This window comes from Ostrea edulis, chromosome 2 (assembly GCF_947568905.1).
Source record: "Ostrea edulis chromosome 2, xbOstEdul1.1, whole genome shotgun sequence".
Lineage (NCBI taxonomy): Eukaryota > Metazoa > Mollusca > Bivalvia > Ostreida > Ostreidae > Ostrea > Ostrea edulis.
Window position 1 is genome coordinate 102,952,143 of NC_079165.1, and position 18,077 is coordinate 102,970,219.

Sequence of the window (18,077 nt, forward strand, 5' to 3'; positions counted from 1 at the left end):
AGTGACATAATTTTGAATAAGGAAATTGCTTATGATAAGGGAGGAATTGCTATCAAAGGCAAGCAGTGTGTATTGAGTTGGACCTTGTGAACGGGAAAACAATTATAGCCATGGATAATATGCCCATAGAATATTTAAAGATATCTAAACAAAACAGTAATTATTTTAAAATGTGGATGGAGGAAATAAACACTGTACAATTTATTTTGCATATAATTGTATTTATCAAGCATCATTAATTGAATCTTAAATCTTTAGGACATTGACAGAACACAAGTTTGGCATGACAGACTCATTAACTTTAGTCACCTTCCCTATTTTCTTATCTGGCCACTGATATTTCGGAAAATGACTTTTTCCTTTTTATATGAAATAAATGGAATTCTGTGTTTTTCTTCAATTGGTGGCAATGAAGGCATGTAATATGACCAGTGATTAGAGACCACTGGACTGTCTCTCTGTGACAACTACAATTTGTGCTGGACTGATCAGGTCAGATCTGTCATATGCAGTAATGGTCAGCTCCCAACACATTTACAGTTTAATTTATAGCAAATCACGTTATCTGAGAGAAAAAATTGCAGAAAGAATTCAGTTCAGAGTGAATAGTTACATAAATTCATATGCAGCTATCCATATTAAATCGTGCCCTCTCCTGGAGTATCAATGCTGCTAATGGGTGTTTTCAATATGCTTATTTACTTATATGGCTTTTCTTCAACATTTGCCTTTTTGTTTAAAATAACTTTGATAAGATTGACACAAAAAAAACCTCAAAACAAATTTGATCAAGAATGTTTGATGGCAATCGTTACAATTCAACTAGTTGTCCTTGTGAATGCGTCACGGCAATACGCCGACTGTACGTCAAGCCTACCGTGGGGTGAATTCGGTCAATTTCCAGTCATGGGAGGGACTGTTAGTCACATGGTCATGACGGTGGAAAATTCTACAGATGTAATGTACAGAAACCTGTAATTATAATCGTTCTGTTCTCTCGTACCTATGGCCCTGAAACACATACAGATCTTTTTTCAATGAAGTCAATGCATTGGAAAGAATTCTGTCCTTCCATCAAAATAGATGCGAGTAGAAAAACATTGTTTTTATGGTTAACAAATACAAAGGGTGCCTCAGAGGTAACAAAATTACAACCCAAGGTTATTGATGCCAATGCTATATGAGATTAACTCTAGGAATTTGTTGATCAGATGAAGAAAATGTGATAAAAACTATTCATGTTTTTTCATGAAATCCTGTGGCCTTGTAGAACACATTCTGAGAAAGGTATATGCTTTATCAATGAAAGGGTTTGAAACTTATTATATGATTTAGATTATTTGCACATTAGTGAAACCCACACCTTTGCCTTCATTTACTAATGGATCGCATTATCATTGCCAGCCTTGTTTTATTAATTATATCATTGCAACATTAAAATAAATGGAACTTTTTCAAAGATATATGAAGTCATAAAGTTAATATAGAAATCCTGTGTAATTTACTCCCAATGTGACCATTGTAGCGTAACATCTACAGATGACGGCAAGCAAAAAATATTCTTTTAAAAAAAGCAAATTCCTGGTTTTCCTATCCTTCCAATTGCACTTTTTTTCTTTTGTTTTTTATCTGTTTGTCAGCAGCTTTAACTTGGTCATAACTTTTAAGCTATATCTTTTAGGTAGCGACTTTAAACTTGGTGATCAGTATAATCTATGTGAATGATAAAGTTCAAGGTCATTATTAAGATCATAGTAAGAACAAGTTAGCCACACTGGGGAACACAGGGTTTTGCAGACACATATCCTTTTTGGTCATATACTGGCTAAACTCCCAAGTCAACTCATAGGACGCAGTGGATAATCTTGCACAATTCCTCTTGGAGGGAAAACCAAGGAAAGGGAGTTTTGGTAGGATTCAAAGTTTTTTTTTACTGGAGTAGTGATACATGTACCAAATTTACAATGTATTTATCATACCATGATATGTTAAAAGGGATCTCTAGCACTATTGTTTTCCTTAATTAACATGACTCATGATTATCACAGTCTAATGAGATCTAAGGGTGCCTTACTCTCAGAACTTTTATTGCAGACCTATTTGAACTCTGAGAGTACATTTGCGTTAGTATGCCACTGCTGAGAGCAAAGCAATAACTGAACTGGCGTTTATTTCCTTTCTTTCCTTTTGGGTGGTGTAAATGTCGTAAAATCCTTTAAGACTGTGTTTCTTTGATTAATAATGAGAGAAATCAGGTAACACATCCAACTCATTAATCCTGCATTATGTAAGTTATGTCCCTTAGATCTTCAATAGCCATGAATAAGAAATATGTCACAACTTGACAAAAGAACAATTGTCTTCATTTGTTCAAATGATTGTTTTCTGCTGAATGTAAATTTTACATGAGATTTCTTTGAATTCCGGGAAATGACAAAATGTAAACATATATTCAGATGACCTTATCTGTCTAGGCTGGGAAATAGAATTCGCTTTTCTGGGTTGACTGGTCAATTAACACAGATTTCACAATCAGATAAACGATTGTCTCTCATGCATCCTCAATATCATTGTCAAATATAACTACAGAACAGCGAATATCGGGGAAAAAAGTTAATAAATTAATTCATTTTTATAGCAAGAAGTTTCACTCAGATAAAATGCTGCATTCTTCTTTTCTTTTTTTTTCAATTTAGAATACATGTACCATGGTGTGACATTAAAAGTTACAAAACAATTCATTTTGTCATTTAATTCAGACCTTTCATTCATATTAAGAGCTTAGAGTTGTAGCACTGATGTACTCTGACAGTAAATCTAACTGGCCTACACCTGAAACATCAAATAATTTGTTAACGCAGCGGATTTATATGATACGACATGTTCAAAACCCCCATATCTTCCAGAAATAATTTACTTTCCAAAAGGATTTGTTTTTGATGGATTTCGATAATGGAGTATTAAAATTGTCATGCAATATTCAAAGGTGTTTTTAAATAAGAATCTATTTCATTTCAAATGTTGCGACCTTAATGTTTTAACCGCTGGGCACAAACCCTCTTTATAACAGTCAAAATTAGGTCTGTGACATTAAAATCAATACATAGCTTTTTATCCAAGAGAAATCATCTATTTACTAGTTTTAATAAAAGAAAATATAGCCCCATGATCAATTGATTTAGAATTAAAGTATTTATGATTTTTATTAGATACCAACTCGTCATGAAATTTTATCACTGAGCAAAGGTTGTCAGGGAAGCCTGAAATTTCACTTTTGTGTTAAGACTAATGGCTTCCTTCGGTGGTCTTTTTCCATTGCTTGAATTAATAAATGAGTATGTTACAACTAATTAAACAATGTGATAATAGTTCTAGGTAAATGGAATTATTGATGAAAACTTAGGCTGGTTTAGACCTACACTGAAATCTCGTATATTAACAAAATCCCTTTGACCATTAGACATCTGTTTGCAAAGAAAATATATACAAATGACTTTTAGAAATGAAAAAGGAGAAGTCCATTATGGGCATTTATGAAACATCCAATAAGTTGTTTCAATTGATCTATCTGTGTGTTATAAATGGCAAGATTCAAACTTTTGATCACTCTTAGTAAATAGTTAGGTTTTGTAAAAATCTTTTTAAATGGAAAAGGCTTGGCTTTTCAATTATTGGGGACTGGGGATCAATTGAAGATATAACAACCAATCATTGATTGCTGAGAAACAAGGGGGGCTGAAGTGGCCCAGTTCTATTTAACTTCCCATGGTGAGCATCACTGTCGAGCTTCCTGCAGGTGATGATTGCGCAAGGCCAGCTTCCGAGGCAGCCCTGCTAAGAGAAGCGGTTCCGGATAGAGTCACACTATGAAACTCCTTTGCATAATTCATTTTTTCATTATCAAAATTTGTTTAGGTATCTTGACATATTTTAGAGTTCTGTTAACATTCTAAATTAGGACAGAGAGAATTGAACCAAACTTCAAGGTCATTTGTTATCAATTTCTCATGGAAGAAATGGCCGGCTCAAGAAATTGATATTTTAAGTGAAGAACAAATCTTGCAGTCAGTATAATTCCACCCTTATTTCTTCTTTGCAGACAGGAAAGCCTTCTTAAATGGATTTGCCCATCATCCCTATGCTATGGGCCCACTTGCTCCTTTTATGCCACTTAACCCTGTAAACATAATGAGCCCACCAGTTTCCATGGCAATGGCCACCCACCTTGGACTGCGACATGAAGGTTCCATAATAAAAGACAGGTCAAGCTCAGATTCTGACCTCATATCACCAAGGTAACCTATTAACACTGTTTTAATATTTGAAATGGTGCAAGTGAAATTTTAAATTAGCTGCCGTTTTCTACGATTGACTTAAAGAAAAAGTAGATGGCGTGTTGCCTTTGAATATTTGATCATATTCTTTAACTTTTACACAAAAACACTGGAAGGATTTCTTTAAAAGTTTCTAGTGTATATTTATACTTGAAATTTTTTCTCAAATCATCAAGTTAGATGTAAGTTTTATGTATTGTTAGAAGAATCCGAGTAGAACAGGAACTTGGAGAATGAAGAAGTCCTCTCAATGAGAAGGAAGAAACCAAAGCCATATTTATCTCATTTCCCTTTCAATTCCTGTTTATTGATTTGATTTAACACAAAATTTATTTTGTGCAATATAAGGATATGAATTTTAAGTATCCATGTGCTTTTCCTGTCCAGATGTCACAGATAACTAGAGAAGGAAATGCATTTTTTATGATAATGTTACGCTTCAAAAGTGAGAATTATTGATAAGAAAAAATTGAATTTTCTCAGAAATAAAGAAAATCTATATACAATTTTTTATACATGTCATAGATTAGAGAGAGCACTATTAGATACCATCTTGTAAATGTCGACCACAATAAATATTTGATATTAAGCTAATATGACAACCACAGTGGTAATTTGTGCATTCATCTATTCAAAGTAAATCCATAATATCTCTAATAAATAATGTGCAGAATTAAATTCAACATTGACTTAAAAGAAATTGTTTTTCATTAAATCTGATTTGTATTTTGTTATATTGTGTATGTAAAGGAAGGCATCTTTTTGATCTGTACAATTAGTGGTAGATTTTTTAATTTATTTTTTTTCTGTAAATAGATGTTACGCATATTGTAACCGATAAGAAAAGAAACTATTAATTAATAATTTCTTTTTTGCTTGACAGATGCTCTCTTCTCATTATGAAGAGTTTGTAAAATTTACTGAATCAAACAAACACTTTCAAAATACTTAGATAATCAAAAGGAATTAACTGGAAACGTATTTCTGGGTTGCTCCGTACCTGTGATATCTGAATTTGCTTCCAGATTCTATCTTGTTAAAATGGTGTCTCTAATGATTATATTGTTCAGTTATTTAATCAGCAGATGAAATCAAAAAAATTTGGGAACATCCAGTTTCATATAACCTGCAGCAAAGCATAATTACAGTTTTCAGTTTTGATCAAAATCTCTTTGTGAGAAAATGAAATATCATAGAAAATGTTCTGGTCCGAAGCAATGTTTGTTTCTAATGGATTGTTCAGCTAGAAACGTTTGCACTTCCTCAGAAGCACTGTAGAGATTGCAGATGAAAGACTCTGCAACATTTGAAATTTTGTTTGAATCTGAAGGTACAAAACCTGTTTGACATGAGCTAATCTGTTTGTTCCAGCAGCAAGGAAAAAAAATAGGATGTGAAGAAATGTATTTCAAATGAAGAAAATTGTCAGATGAAATATTAATGGGAATAATTACAAGATGTGGATAGATGCATTTTTATGATAAACAAGCAAGCAGCACTACAGATGTTATGTATCATATTTAAATGCACATAGCTGAACAATTGTAGATATATACTGTACTTGATCTGCTGTAAACTGTATTCCTGAAAATTTGGTGTAGATTTCTTGCAAGCTATCAATTAACTACAGATTAGTTTTTAATATATGCAGGTTACATGAGTAATTTCCTAATTAATTAATAAAATGCATAACCACATGCAAGGTTGGAATTGCAGAAATTCAATGTGAAATGATGGATAAGATTATCTTCTTTCAGGTGTCGGGATGACAGAATGGACAATTCCGTAAAAGGTCACATGACATCGCCACATTATGACTCAGACAGACTTCGAAGTTTGGATTATGACAGTAAGACTATCTTAGAAGTATTTCAGATATTCAAATTTCAAAAACTATATCATTTGTTTGATGGGAGGAAAACTAAAGAAGCTGTTAGCTTACCAGATGAATTTTTTTTTTCATTGTACAAGATTTTTTCACATGGTATCACCAAAATCAATTTACTGCTAAATTGAAAGAACATTTGTTTAAAAGAAGCATTTACTGTAGCTTTCATCATATCAGAAAAAATAATTCAATTCTTTTTATTATCGAAAATCATCTGAAATGTAACTATTATGTAGGTTTCCAGGATGCTATCCCCCAGACTGTGCGAGCTTTATATTAGAGTCTCCATCAAGTGGAAGCCCTAATTACACGATATGAAATGATATTTTCTACGAATTATCACAAGTACAATTTTATGAACACATTCAGTTGCTCAGAGATAACTCCGGGGATCGTAGATTGTTGAAACTCTTGCTTACTACTGTGAGTCTGATTCTGAAGTCGTCAGAAAAATGCCACTACTCAAGTCTCACAACAAATATCAATTCAGAATAAATTGCCTTCAAATCTTTAAACACGTATTTGCCATTCAAAGGTATTGCAGCTATATCATGCCGGGAAGGGCTCCTTCCCAATTCTGATTAGTACACTTGCGACTTATGATTCTTAATGAGCCTCTAAATTACTTTATTGAATTGAATGATTAAATGTATTTATTTTATTGCCCAACTTTAATTTTCTTTTACACTTGTAAAATTAATTCAATTTCGCTTTTCTGTCTGTGTTCAGGCAGATCACAGGGGGTTAATTACATGTTAATGGAAAACTGTTTCATGTAATTAATATTTCTACCTCGAGTATGAAAAGAGGCAGCATACTAATAACTCGGTGTAAATGTTCCACTATTTGTGACTTCATTCACTCCCCATCAGCTCAGGGTTGTGGGTTTTTTTTTTGTGATTTTTGAAGAAGAAATTTTTTTCCAATGTTTACCTCTTTGTGCTGGGTAGTAGCAGTTGTTCAGTTGTCTTTAGTCTGTTTTTCTTTAGTAAGCTTTGGAGATTATCCACATTAAAGACAAACCTGTAGTCTTTACATTTCTGATAAACTTAGAGTCAACATTTGAGAAAAAAGAAGCATTCTTTTATGCCATTTGTGCAAGAATGAAATTCACAAGGAACAAACAAAATGTGACTCAGTCTGTTCTTTGATAAAATTTAATATATAGCTTCACAAGATTTAATAACTCGTGGCATAATTGTTAACTGCGCAGAAGTCTTTTAACAAGATTAATTTTTCTTGTTTCTTTTTCTTTATTTCAGATAACAAACCTTTGAATTTACAAGTGAATGGCCATGCTAAAGATCTCTCTACTAAATACCATGGGAAAAGCGAAGATGAAGATGATGACAGGCTCTCTGATGATCATAATGATGGTAGGTATACTCTGGTTGCTGGTTACTGCTGGAGATGGGGAGGGGGACTGGGAACCAATAAACATGAATGAAACATCTGTATCAATACAAGTTTTATTTTACTGAAGTTTAATTTCCTGTAAGAAGCAAGGATTTTAATATTTCCAAAGAGATACTTCCTCCAGAATTTTATTCTACGCTTGAAGTAATAGAAATGACCGCTGGAATCCTGTGTCCTCACGTCAGGAGTTATTCTACTCATCTTAAGATCCAATTTGAGAAAACAAATTTGGGGATTGATATCCACACAATTATTCAACAAACAATTTTGTGATTATCTATCAGAAAATATCTGCAGGTGTTCAAGCACATGCCAAGATTTATATTGCTGAAAACAAGGGGGTTTTCTTTCTAGAAGAAAAAAAAAATTAGAGAATGATATTGAATCGCTGAGCCTAATAAAATGCAATCATACATGTACATACATTTGAAAGAAAAAAGTGGATGGAAAAAAATCTCTTCGTAACACAAATGACTATTTTTCAATACATTAAGAAATTGTTGATGTGGAAATTTAATTTCTGGCTCTGCATCCTTCAGGTTCTTTGGCTGCTAATGTCATCGAATCATTTGAGCTGACCACAAATTTGATCATTTTAGATGGAATGCAATTAAATGCTAGATAATGAAAAACTCACTTTGAGCCCAATACCCAGGAAAAATAGTAGATTCCTCACAGGGATGTTAATAACTGTACACGATTAGATGTTACAAACATTTCTGTGACCATTTTGCTGGAAACGGCATGTCCCTGGAAGGTATGTGGTGGTTTTTGATGACTAGAGATTTTATGTTGACAATGCTGGCATGCATGAAATAAGAATTTTGTTTCAATCAGATGAAGAAAAACATTGTTTTTATCAGTTGAATAAATTCAGTCCCAGTCCTTACTGATTGATTGGCCATAAGGCAGATCATCAAATCAGTGATAGAGAAAGATTATTTGTTCAGTAATTAGAGGACTGTGGGTGCCCTGTCATTTTACTGTCAGGAAGAACTCACAGACAAGATCTTTAAAAATCTCAAGGTTATAAAGGTTTTATTTAATCATCACTCAAAATCCAAAAGTATGTAGAATATCATAGGATTTTGACACACACACAAACCATACCTTTAAAGCATGTAAAGAATTCTTTTTTTATTTTTACATTCTCCAATTTTCACAATCACCAGACCTACAATTAATGGATTTGGGGTATAAAGATATTCTCATTATTAACTGACAGATGGGAAAGACAATACTGATACAGTGCTCACCAAGTAAAGCCAAGCTGTTGACCCGGTGTCACCCTAGTTATAAAGCTGATACACAACAAATGGTCAGGCTTTTGTCAGATACTTGGGATATGAATTTTACTCTCTAAATATGATGTAACATTTGTGCAGGTGTTAAACATTTGTTCATCCATATAAATAATAAACAAGTTCTGTCTGAAGAAGTGAGGCTCTAACGAATCAGTCATCAGGAGGGAGGGAAGCCTCATTCCAACACAAAAGATGACAGTCGATTAGAATTCTTGTAAATATGCACATTAGTAGTTAATACGTTTTGAGCTACATACATTTGATGTGTTACAGCATGCTCTTATCAGGGTCAGTCATACGTGTGATTTGTGGGGTATGAATCGTATGTATGGATTGATACGAATTGTGTTTTCAATTAGGCTGATCTGAATTAATGGCTATTATCTGAGGTTGTTTTTTCAAGAAAATACGGAGAATGTTTCAAGCCAAACACTTCTACAAATGATTAAGTGTAGCTTAATAAAATAATGCATTCCTTAGCAACACTCCAAGTGTAAGTTGTTAATAAGCTTTCAGAAGTTACAAATGATCAGAACTTCTAATAGTTGGTGGTATTTCATTGTATGATACTTTTACTTGTATTGTGTGAGGGTGCACCCCATTGCATTCTTTCTCTTTGAGCAGCAGTTACTGTTTTATTCTAAAATTCTGTGCCTAATTTAATTTCAACTTTTGTTTGAAGACCTGGAAGACAGCTTGGCAGGCAGCGACTCCCTAAACACAAGTGACCTGGAGGATAAAGTGACCCCGGTATCCTCATTCCAGACACAGATTCAGAATGGAGAAATTCCCAACATCTCCTCCATAGAAACCCTTTTACTGAACATCCAAGGACTCCTGAAAGTCGCTGCAGAAAATGCCCGTCATCATGAGAGGCAACTCAGCATTGAAAAGAGTAAGTATATGCCCCCCTCACCTTCTGGCCTTCACTATCAGATAGAAATTGAAATCTTGTCCTCCATTTTCATGATAAGTCCCAATAGCCTTATTTCCTATTCCTGATGTGCAGACTTTGCACTTCAATGAATGAATGAAAAAACACAAAATACTTGAATAGTCAAGAAGTGGCTTTTGTTCTCTTTATGAGAAATTTGACACATATCGGACCATTCTTTTGATGCCTATATCAAATTATTTTTCACCCTTACAAGGAGTTCAGCAATTAATGGAAGAAAACACTTTTATCACTGCTAATAGTAAATTCTCTTGTTGACAATTTTTTGACAGAATCGGGTAATAATATCCGATATTCATCGTTTCATCTCAGCTGCAGAGATCTTATCTCTGTTTGACTTGTATTACATCATTGCAATCTTAAACATTTGAATTAGTTAGAAATTCTCCCATAACTTTTGCATTTAAATGCATCTGGAAAGGAAAAGATATAATTATGTCACTCATGCAAGGACTAGGGATCACAAGGTCGTGGGGGATGAAGAATGACCTTTAATGAAAGGGAAGATACACCACTGAATGTTCTGGTATGAAACCGATTATTATGGGTTTTACATCATTCCTTGATACAATAAAAATCTCATAGCCTACTATCAATGTGAAAAGATGCCCATTAATCCCGGTTCCATCTTGCAAATGTGCACTGAAAAAATATCAAATATATGTATTACTGGCTGACCCTCTTAAAAACCAATGAATGAAATGATTGTAAAAGGCACTGAAACAAGAGCAATAACATTTGGATCTTGTGATCCGAGGGTCATCAGTGCGTTTTGAGCCGTTGTTGCGGATGCTTCATTGATTCCGCACCCAATCACCCAGACTAGTCCGACAATCCAACCAAATTATACTACTTTTGTTCAAAAAAGAAAATCTTGTATTTATCACTTATTTGAATTCACCATTGCTGTGTTACTCTAATTCTCAATACATTATTCCCAGAGAAATTTTTCGCTCAACTGAAATCGAAAAGAACATTCAGTTGGAATGAAATTAAAACAGTGTTCAGAATGATTAAGTGGCTGTTATTTAGAAAGCTGTAAATCAAATTCTGATTCATTTAAATGTTTGCTTTGGAATTAGCAGTATTTGAATAAATCAGTATTGTCACAAGGTGTCAATTAATTGGAATAAAGAACTTTACCAGTGGGCTTCGATGAGCCATATATGAAGTCAATACTTGGCATTAACACGCATGCATAGGAATGGGAAGAAAAAGTTGAAAACATTACTAGTCAACATGCAACTTCACCACAGTCAACAATAGTTTTATGCTTTTACTCTTTGGTGTGCAATATTTGCATATTGAAATATGCCATATGATTAATTAAAGATACTATGGGTAGGTAAAATAATAGAATTTACAACTGCAATTCAAATTTAGAAAAGTCATAAGCATTTACACTCATTTATATAAAGAAGATATTGTAAAACTAGATGCCAGAATTGTAAGCAGACTAGATTTTTTTTTCATTTAAAAAGGAATCTTTAGGTCAGAGTACATCATGCCCAGAATCTAAGTACACAAAGCTTTTTATGTTCCTATAATTAAATGCAAGCTGAATACATATTTAAAGTCATAAACGAAAGATTTCCCTCTGATGCTGATTTTAGGCTGAACAAGATGAATGTTCCTAACGATCATTATTTCATGCAACAGTGAAGTTGGAACATTGTAGAGACTGAAAATAATTATAAACTGAAAATGATGGAAATCTGTATAAAGCACTGATAGTATCTGGGGTTTCAGATTTTACTATACAAAATCAAAATAATAAAAAACTAAGAGAGAAAAAGAATTTATTCTAGTTTTGATTTGTAAATGATGTGAAGATGAGATGGGCGTGCAGGCAGCACTAACTCACTACCTGAACCTAAGTTAGTGTTAAATGTCGGCTATAAAAACCGTCCAAGCACGGAAAAATATTACAAATGTTATACTATGACATATGGATATGATATAAATAAATTATCTTCTATTCATCCTTAATAAAACCTTAACTCTGATTTTATAATTTTTTTTAGAATATTTAATTTGAAATATGAATATCTCCAGCGGGGATCTGGCATGTATTTGTTTATTTCAAATACCCAGCAATTCATTCCAAATTCAGATGTACAATTAAAAAAAAATAATCTCACATTTTGATAATACCATGCATTTTGCATGAGTCCTACTTCAGTAATGATTTTATGGCAAATGATATTTTATTATGTTGCATCTATTGCATATGAAATGTGCTTGGACTTGTAAAAAAAACATCATCTGCTTGCCATGTCCACTGGTGATACGAAGAAGAGCTTTTCATTGATAGAAGCTGAGAAAAATTGAAAATCTCAAGTTTCAGCAGACCGAGGCTGTTGTGCTAATTTGCATCTATTGTATGACTGTTACAATTCTTCTATAGTGGCAATGTGCCTCTTTTCTCACTTGTCATGTCTCCTCCCATCAGCATACAACTTCAACACATTTACAAAGAATGATCACTAGAGTAAAAAGGCACATGATTGTATTAAAAAGCTGACAAGCTAATGTAACCAGCTAATGATATTAATCTGCTGTCTGATCATATTCGCATTCATTACCACACACAAAATTACGGGGTTTTAGCATTCATATGTTTTAAATCTGTGAAATGATACCCTGCATGTTGCAGGCTTATTCTGTACTAGAATGCTTGATCATGGAACTCGTAAGTTATTGTTTATTAAACGCTGCATAAGATAGCAGATATACTTTGTTCATGAAATAAAACTTCTTGTAAAATTTCACTATAATGAAAAATTACTTTTACAGTGTTACTTGCGTTGACTTTGGAAATCTGATAGCAGTAGTAATTCAGGTTTTAAATCCATCAGTTCATATAATGCTTCGTACATATATAGATCAGAAGGTATCCAAATCTATTAAACAATGATACAGACATACCGTGACAGGAATTTACTTAGTTGACACTTTTTACCATAGTTTTAATGGACATGTGACATGGCATAAATTATCTGTAACGAAGATACAGAAGACTGATTTACCCAGTAAGGCAAAGTGATTTTTGGTAGTGCACCTTGGTTCTTAAAGCTACTATGTTGAAGAAGACAACAAAGATTGACAGACATTTATGATTTTGTGATTACGATTATTTTATATTGATAGTAATGAAAACAGTTTTGGTTTGGTCCCCATGGGCACATGGTGTGATAGCTTCGATATGATTATCCCTCTGGTCACATCAATGCAGAGGCAAAAAGACTGCAAGAAATGTTCATTTTGTGCTTGTCAGTTCATGATAGATGACGAAAACAAAAATGAAATCCTAGTATTTTAATTGGTTAAGCAGGAAATTAACCAAACCCAAAGGAATTGTGGGACAAGTCTTGCAGCAATTCATATCAATGAATTCAGTTTTCAATTATCTTTGTCATTATTTTGAATCAGAACATCAGATGATACCTAGCGATGGGAATAGAGAAGAACCTATTCTAGACAAAAAAAAGAATTTTTCATTTTGAAACACAATTAGGATTAGTGGTTTTAAAGAATTGAAATGATAGTTACATCATCAGAGAGATTAAAAAGCTGTATGGATTAATTCTAATAGAGTCTGTTACATGACAATGCAAGTCTTTCATCTGCAGAATCATCTGATGAGTTATACCTTTTTGTTATTTTTCTCTTCATTAATTAGAGGAAATGGGAATTGTGTCATTTTTTAGAGGTATCAAGTGATTCGATCAGTTTCAGGTCAATTCAGGGCTACTCCACCAGGCATTTTGTGAGCCATTGTTTTATATTTCCAGTGACAAGAAATCCTAAATGACTCTATGAATGACAGAAAGAGATTCCATTCCATATTTCTAATGCTAGGATATTGTCCTAAAGCTAGTTTCATATATCAGATTGGACAAATAATTTAGGTAAAAACATGATATATGGAAATGGACATTATTAAATGATCCATTATTTGGAATGAGTCTGTCAGGTTTTTTTCTCGTCTGTGATTCAGATCAAATGATTTATCTGTAATTAATAGTAACAATGACGGTTATCCATTAAAGCCAAACATTTCGTACACCCAGCAGCATTACAAATAATCACTGTCTGCAATATTCTTGTCTTATAAATACTATTTATCCAACACAATAGCTACTTTTGCTCATTTCAACAAGTGTGCAATTCTTATATTCCAGGCTCTGTGCTATTAGCAGGCATTTTCTAAATGAAGAAACCCTTAATCACCATGATTGATTAATACAATGAAGATAAATTCAATATTGTACCTGAATCTGAGCTTTTATTGTAGTATCTCTTGTTTTAATTAAAACAAAATTCAATACGTTTTTGATATTGAACTGAAGGATGATACATGTAATTTATCATATTCAGTGCTACTTGGCTCCCAAACCTATCATTTGTAATAAGTTTACCATTACCAATCTGAGGGCTTTTTAAGGGGAATCTGTATTCTAATGACTTGATTGATAGAAGGATCTGCAAAGCATTACACTCTGATACCCCTCTCTCAATCAATCATAGTCTGATACAAAATATTTCTTTTTCTTTTGAAAAACATTTGCACATTTGGAAATTGTTCATCTGTTTCAGAAATAATTGACTTCCCCCCTCAATTTTTCAGTAAATGACCATTACATGCGTACTTATAGAAAGTGTTTTCCATGTAATTATGAGGTCAAATAATCTAATCATGATGATATTAGTACATGCAAAGAGCATTATGATTGTGAGGCATTGGTAATTTGTCCTTTGTAAGCAAAGCTCATCATTATGATGGATGTGACAGTCTACGGGTTTTGTCATACAAATGCCAACAATCTATGATGTATTGTTTTTTACTTCTTCAGCTGAGCTTAAAATGGAATTACTCAGGGAGAAAGAGGTGAGGGAAGGATTAGAGAAGCAGCTCGTGGAGGAACAAAAAAGCAGAGGTACTTTTATGGATCCTCATTTAAAATGTCTAAAATGATGATGTATTATAAAAACTTCTTTGTTCAGAAGACAGTGTTGAAATGCTATACTTACGGTTAGGATTCACTGTTCGGATTTCTCTTTTACAGCCATGTTATTACGACGAATCAAGAAGGAGAAGCGAGCTCGTCGCAAACTTCAAGAGCAGATGGGTGGCAACCAGACTGAAGAAAACAAGAACAGTCTTAATGACACTGCCAGCGTCACCAGCCAAGACTCCGACAAAAATGTACCAGGTCAGACCCCGTCTCCTGTCCTGTTAATGCAACAGGGAAGAAGCTTTTAATTTGAAAGAAAGAAAAATTGCAGAATGAAATATTTACTTGTGATTTTTGCTATTTCAGACACGCCAAATGAAAAGGAAACAGAAAAAGAGAATAATTCTGAATCAGAAAGAAGATCCTCAGGTAAACCCCTACCCACAGTAATAATACCCTTACCCACAGTAATAGTACCCCTACCCACAATAATAATACCCCTACCCATAGTAATAACACCCCTACCCATAGTAATAGTACCCCTACCCACAGTAATAATACCCCTACCCACAGTAATAATACCCCTACCCACAGTAATGATACCCCTACCCACAGTAATAATACCCCTACCCACAGTAATAATACCCCTACCCATAGTAATAATACCCCTAACCACAGTAATAACACCCCTAACCACAGTAATAATACCCCTAACCACAGTAATAATACCCCTACCCACAGTAATAATACCCCTACCCATAGTAATAACACACCTACCCACAGTAATAATACCCCTACCCATAGTAATAACACACCTACCCACAGTAATAGTACCCCTACCCACAGTAATAACACCCCTAACCACAGTAATAATACCCCTAACCACAGTAATAATACCCCTACCCACAGTAATAACACCCCTAACCACAGTAATAGTACCCCTACCCATAGTAATAACACACCTACCCACAGTAATAGTACCCCTACCCACAGTAATAATACCCCTACCCATAGTAATAGTACCCCTACCCACAGTAATAATACCCCTAACCACAGTAATAATACCGGTACCCACAGTAATAATACCCCTACCCACAATAATAGTACCCCTATCCACAGTAATAATACCCCTACCCACAGTAATAGTACCCCTACCCACAGTAATAATACCCCTACCCACAGTAATAGTACCCCTACCCATAGTAATAACACACCTACCCACAGTAATAGTACCCCTACCCACAGTAATAGTACCCCTACCCATAGTAATAGTACCCCTACCCATAGTAATAACACCCCTACCCACAGTAATAACACCCCTACCCACAGTAATAGTACCCCTACCCACAGTAATAATACCCCTACCCACAGTAATGATACCCCTACCCATAGTAATAACACCCCTAACCACAGTAATAGTACCCCTACCCACAGTAATAGTACCCCTACCCACAGTAATAGTACCCCTACCCACAGTAATAATACCCCTACCCATAGTAATAGTACCCCTACCCACAGTAATAATACCCCTAACCACAGTAATAATACCGGTACCCACAGTAATGATACCCCTACCCATAGTAATAATACCCCTACCCACAGTAATAACACCCCTAACCACAGTAATAGTACCCCTACCCACAGTAATAACACCCCTAACCACAGTAATAGTACCCCTACCCACAGTAATAATACCGGTACCCACAGTAATAGTACCCCTACCCACAGTAATAACACCCCTAACCACAGTAATAGTACCCCTACCCACAGTAATAATACCGGTACCCACAGTAATAGTACCCCTACCCACAGTAATAATACCCCTACCCACAGTAATAATACCCCTACCCATAGTAATAACACCCCTAACCACAGTAATAACACCCCTACCCACAGTAATAGTACCCCTACCCACAGTAATAATACCCCTACCCACAGTAATGATACCCCTACCCAAAGTAATAGTACCAATTGTTCTTCTTGTGTAGCCTCCCGTATATTTCTCAGAGACTTTTCCGTCTGGTTGCCACATTTTCAGAATATGAATTTTTGCATTTTCAGATGTTTCCCAGGACAGACCAAGCCACCTTTTTGAAAGTTTCATTAATCATAACAACAACAGCACGAGATTTCCTTACATGACCCCCCTGAAAGGAGAAGTCCAGTAAATGACTAACCAGATGAATGTTAGACAGTAACACAGTACTCCACCTAGTGTAGGACCTGTGTAGATATACCTGTTTTCATTATCCCTAGACAGAAAAGGTTCATGAATACTCGTCTCCATGCAAAGGACAATTTGTTTGCTTCAACTACCCAGCTATCAGAACAACAGCAGAGTTTTGGCTTGTATTTGTGTTTAGAGAACCTTAGTGCTGTTCTGTTGAATTTTCAGAGCTCCTCCATAAAGCATATGAGACAGTAAAACCTTAGAATAGTTGATGGATATTTTTACTGTTGTACATATGTATTTTCACAAAGTAATGATAGTTATATGAACATTGAATTTACTTGTGCATTTTACTTCCTGATACATGTACGTGTATGTATAAAGGCCTGTTAATTCAGTTCTTCATGTAGAAATGGTCTAATTTAGAATTTCTTTTCTGGAAGGAATATTGTTTGATTTCAGTACTGGGTTGAAAAGTAATGGTGCTCTACTTGCTTTAGATTCATAGGGGTATGAACTCCGAAACAAAATTTTTTTTGAAAGGTCTTGGCTGTAGTTATAAAGATGAAAAGTACTATTAGTTTTGTTATAGCTTGATCAATCATTTCCTGAAAGTTTCATTGTTGTCATAAGTGAGAAGACAGTGCAATATGTGTCATAAATATATAGTTTGTGTTAGGTGCTACAACCCTTGTTGGTATCATGTATAGAGCAGTCCACAATCAACTTGGGGAAAAGTCCCATTGTGTTGGATTAAATTGTAATATAGTCATGTATATCTTAATATGATGACATTCCTCATTTTGTCACGTGAAAAAAAATAATAAAAGGAAGTAACCTAATAATGGTTTTTCTGTATATGAGGATTCCAAGGATCCGACGTGTTACATTGACACCCCCCCCCCCCCCCCCCCCCCACACACACACACACACACGCACACTCCTTGATGTCAAAGAAGATGAATGGTGTGGGCCTCCATAATATAAGATAGATATTGCATATTTTGATTTAAGTAACAAGTTATACTATAAAAATCGGGTAGCGTATTAGT

The 18,077-nt window shown here is 34.4% G+C and overlaps 1 protein-coding gene across 2 annotated transcripts in view; it reads left to right on the top strand.

The window, feature by feature from the left end:
• LOC125678611 (dachshund homolog 1-like) overlaps positions 1 to 17,867 on the top strand; it is a 35,350-nt gene extending 17,483 nt beyond the window's left edge. For both annotated transcript variants that reach the window (XM_056155839.1, XM_048917183.2), the window contains 8 exons: positions 4,100 to 4,295; positions 6,092 to 6,183; positions 7,485 to 7,598; positions 9,625 to 9,837; positions 14,754 to 14,837; positions 14,967 to 15,113; positions 15,222 to 15,284; positions 16,917 to 17,867. In XM_056155839.1, the coding sequence (XP_056011814.1) occupies positions 4,100 to 4,295; positions 6,092 to 6,183; positions 7,485 to 7,598; positions 9,625 to 9,837; positions 14,754 to 14,837; positions 14,967 to 15,113; positions 15,222 to 15,284; positions 16,917 to 17,023 (1,016 nt within the window). In that variant the 3' untranslated portion in view covers positions 17,024 to 17,867. The remainder of the gene's footprint in view (positions 1 to 4,099; positions 4,296 to 6,091; positions 6,184 to 7,484; positions 7,599 to 9,624; positions 9,838 to 14,753; positions 14,838 to 14,966; positions 15,114 to 15,221; positions 15,285 to 16,916) is intronic.
• Positions 17,868 to 18,077: the final 210 nt, after the last annotated feature.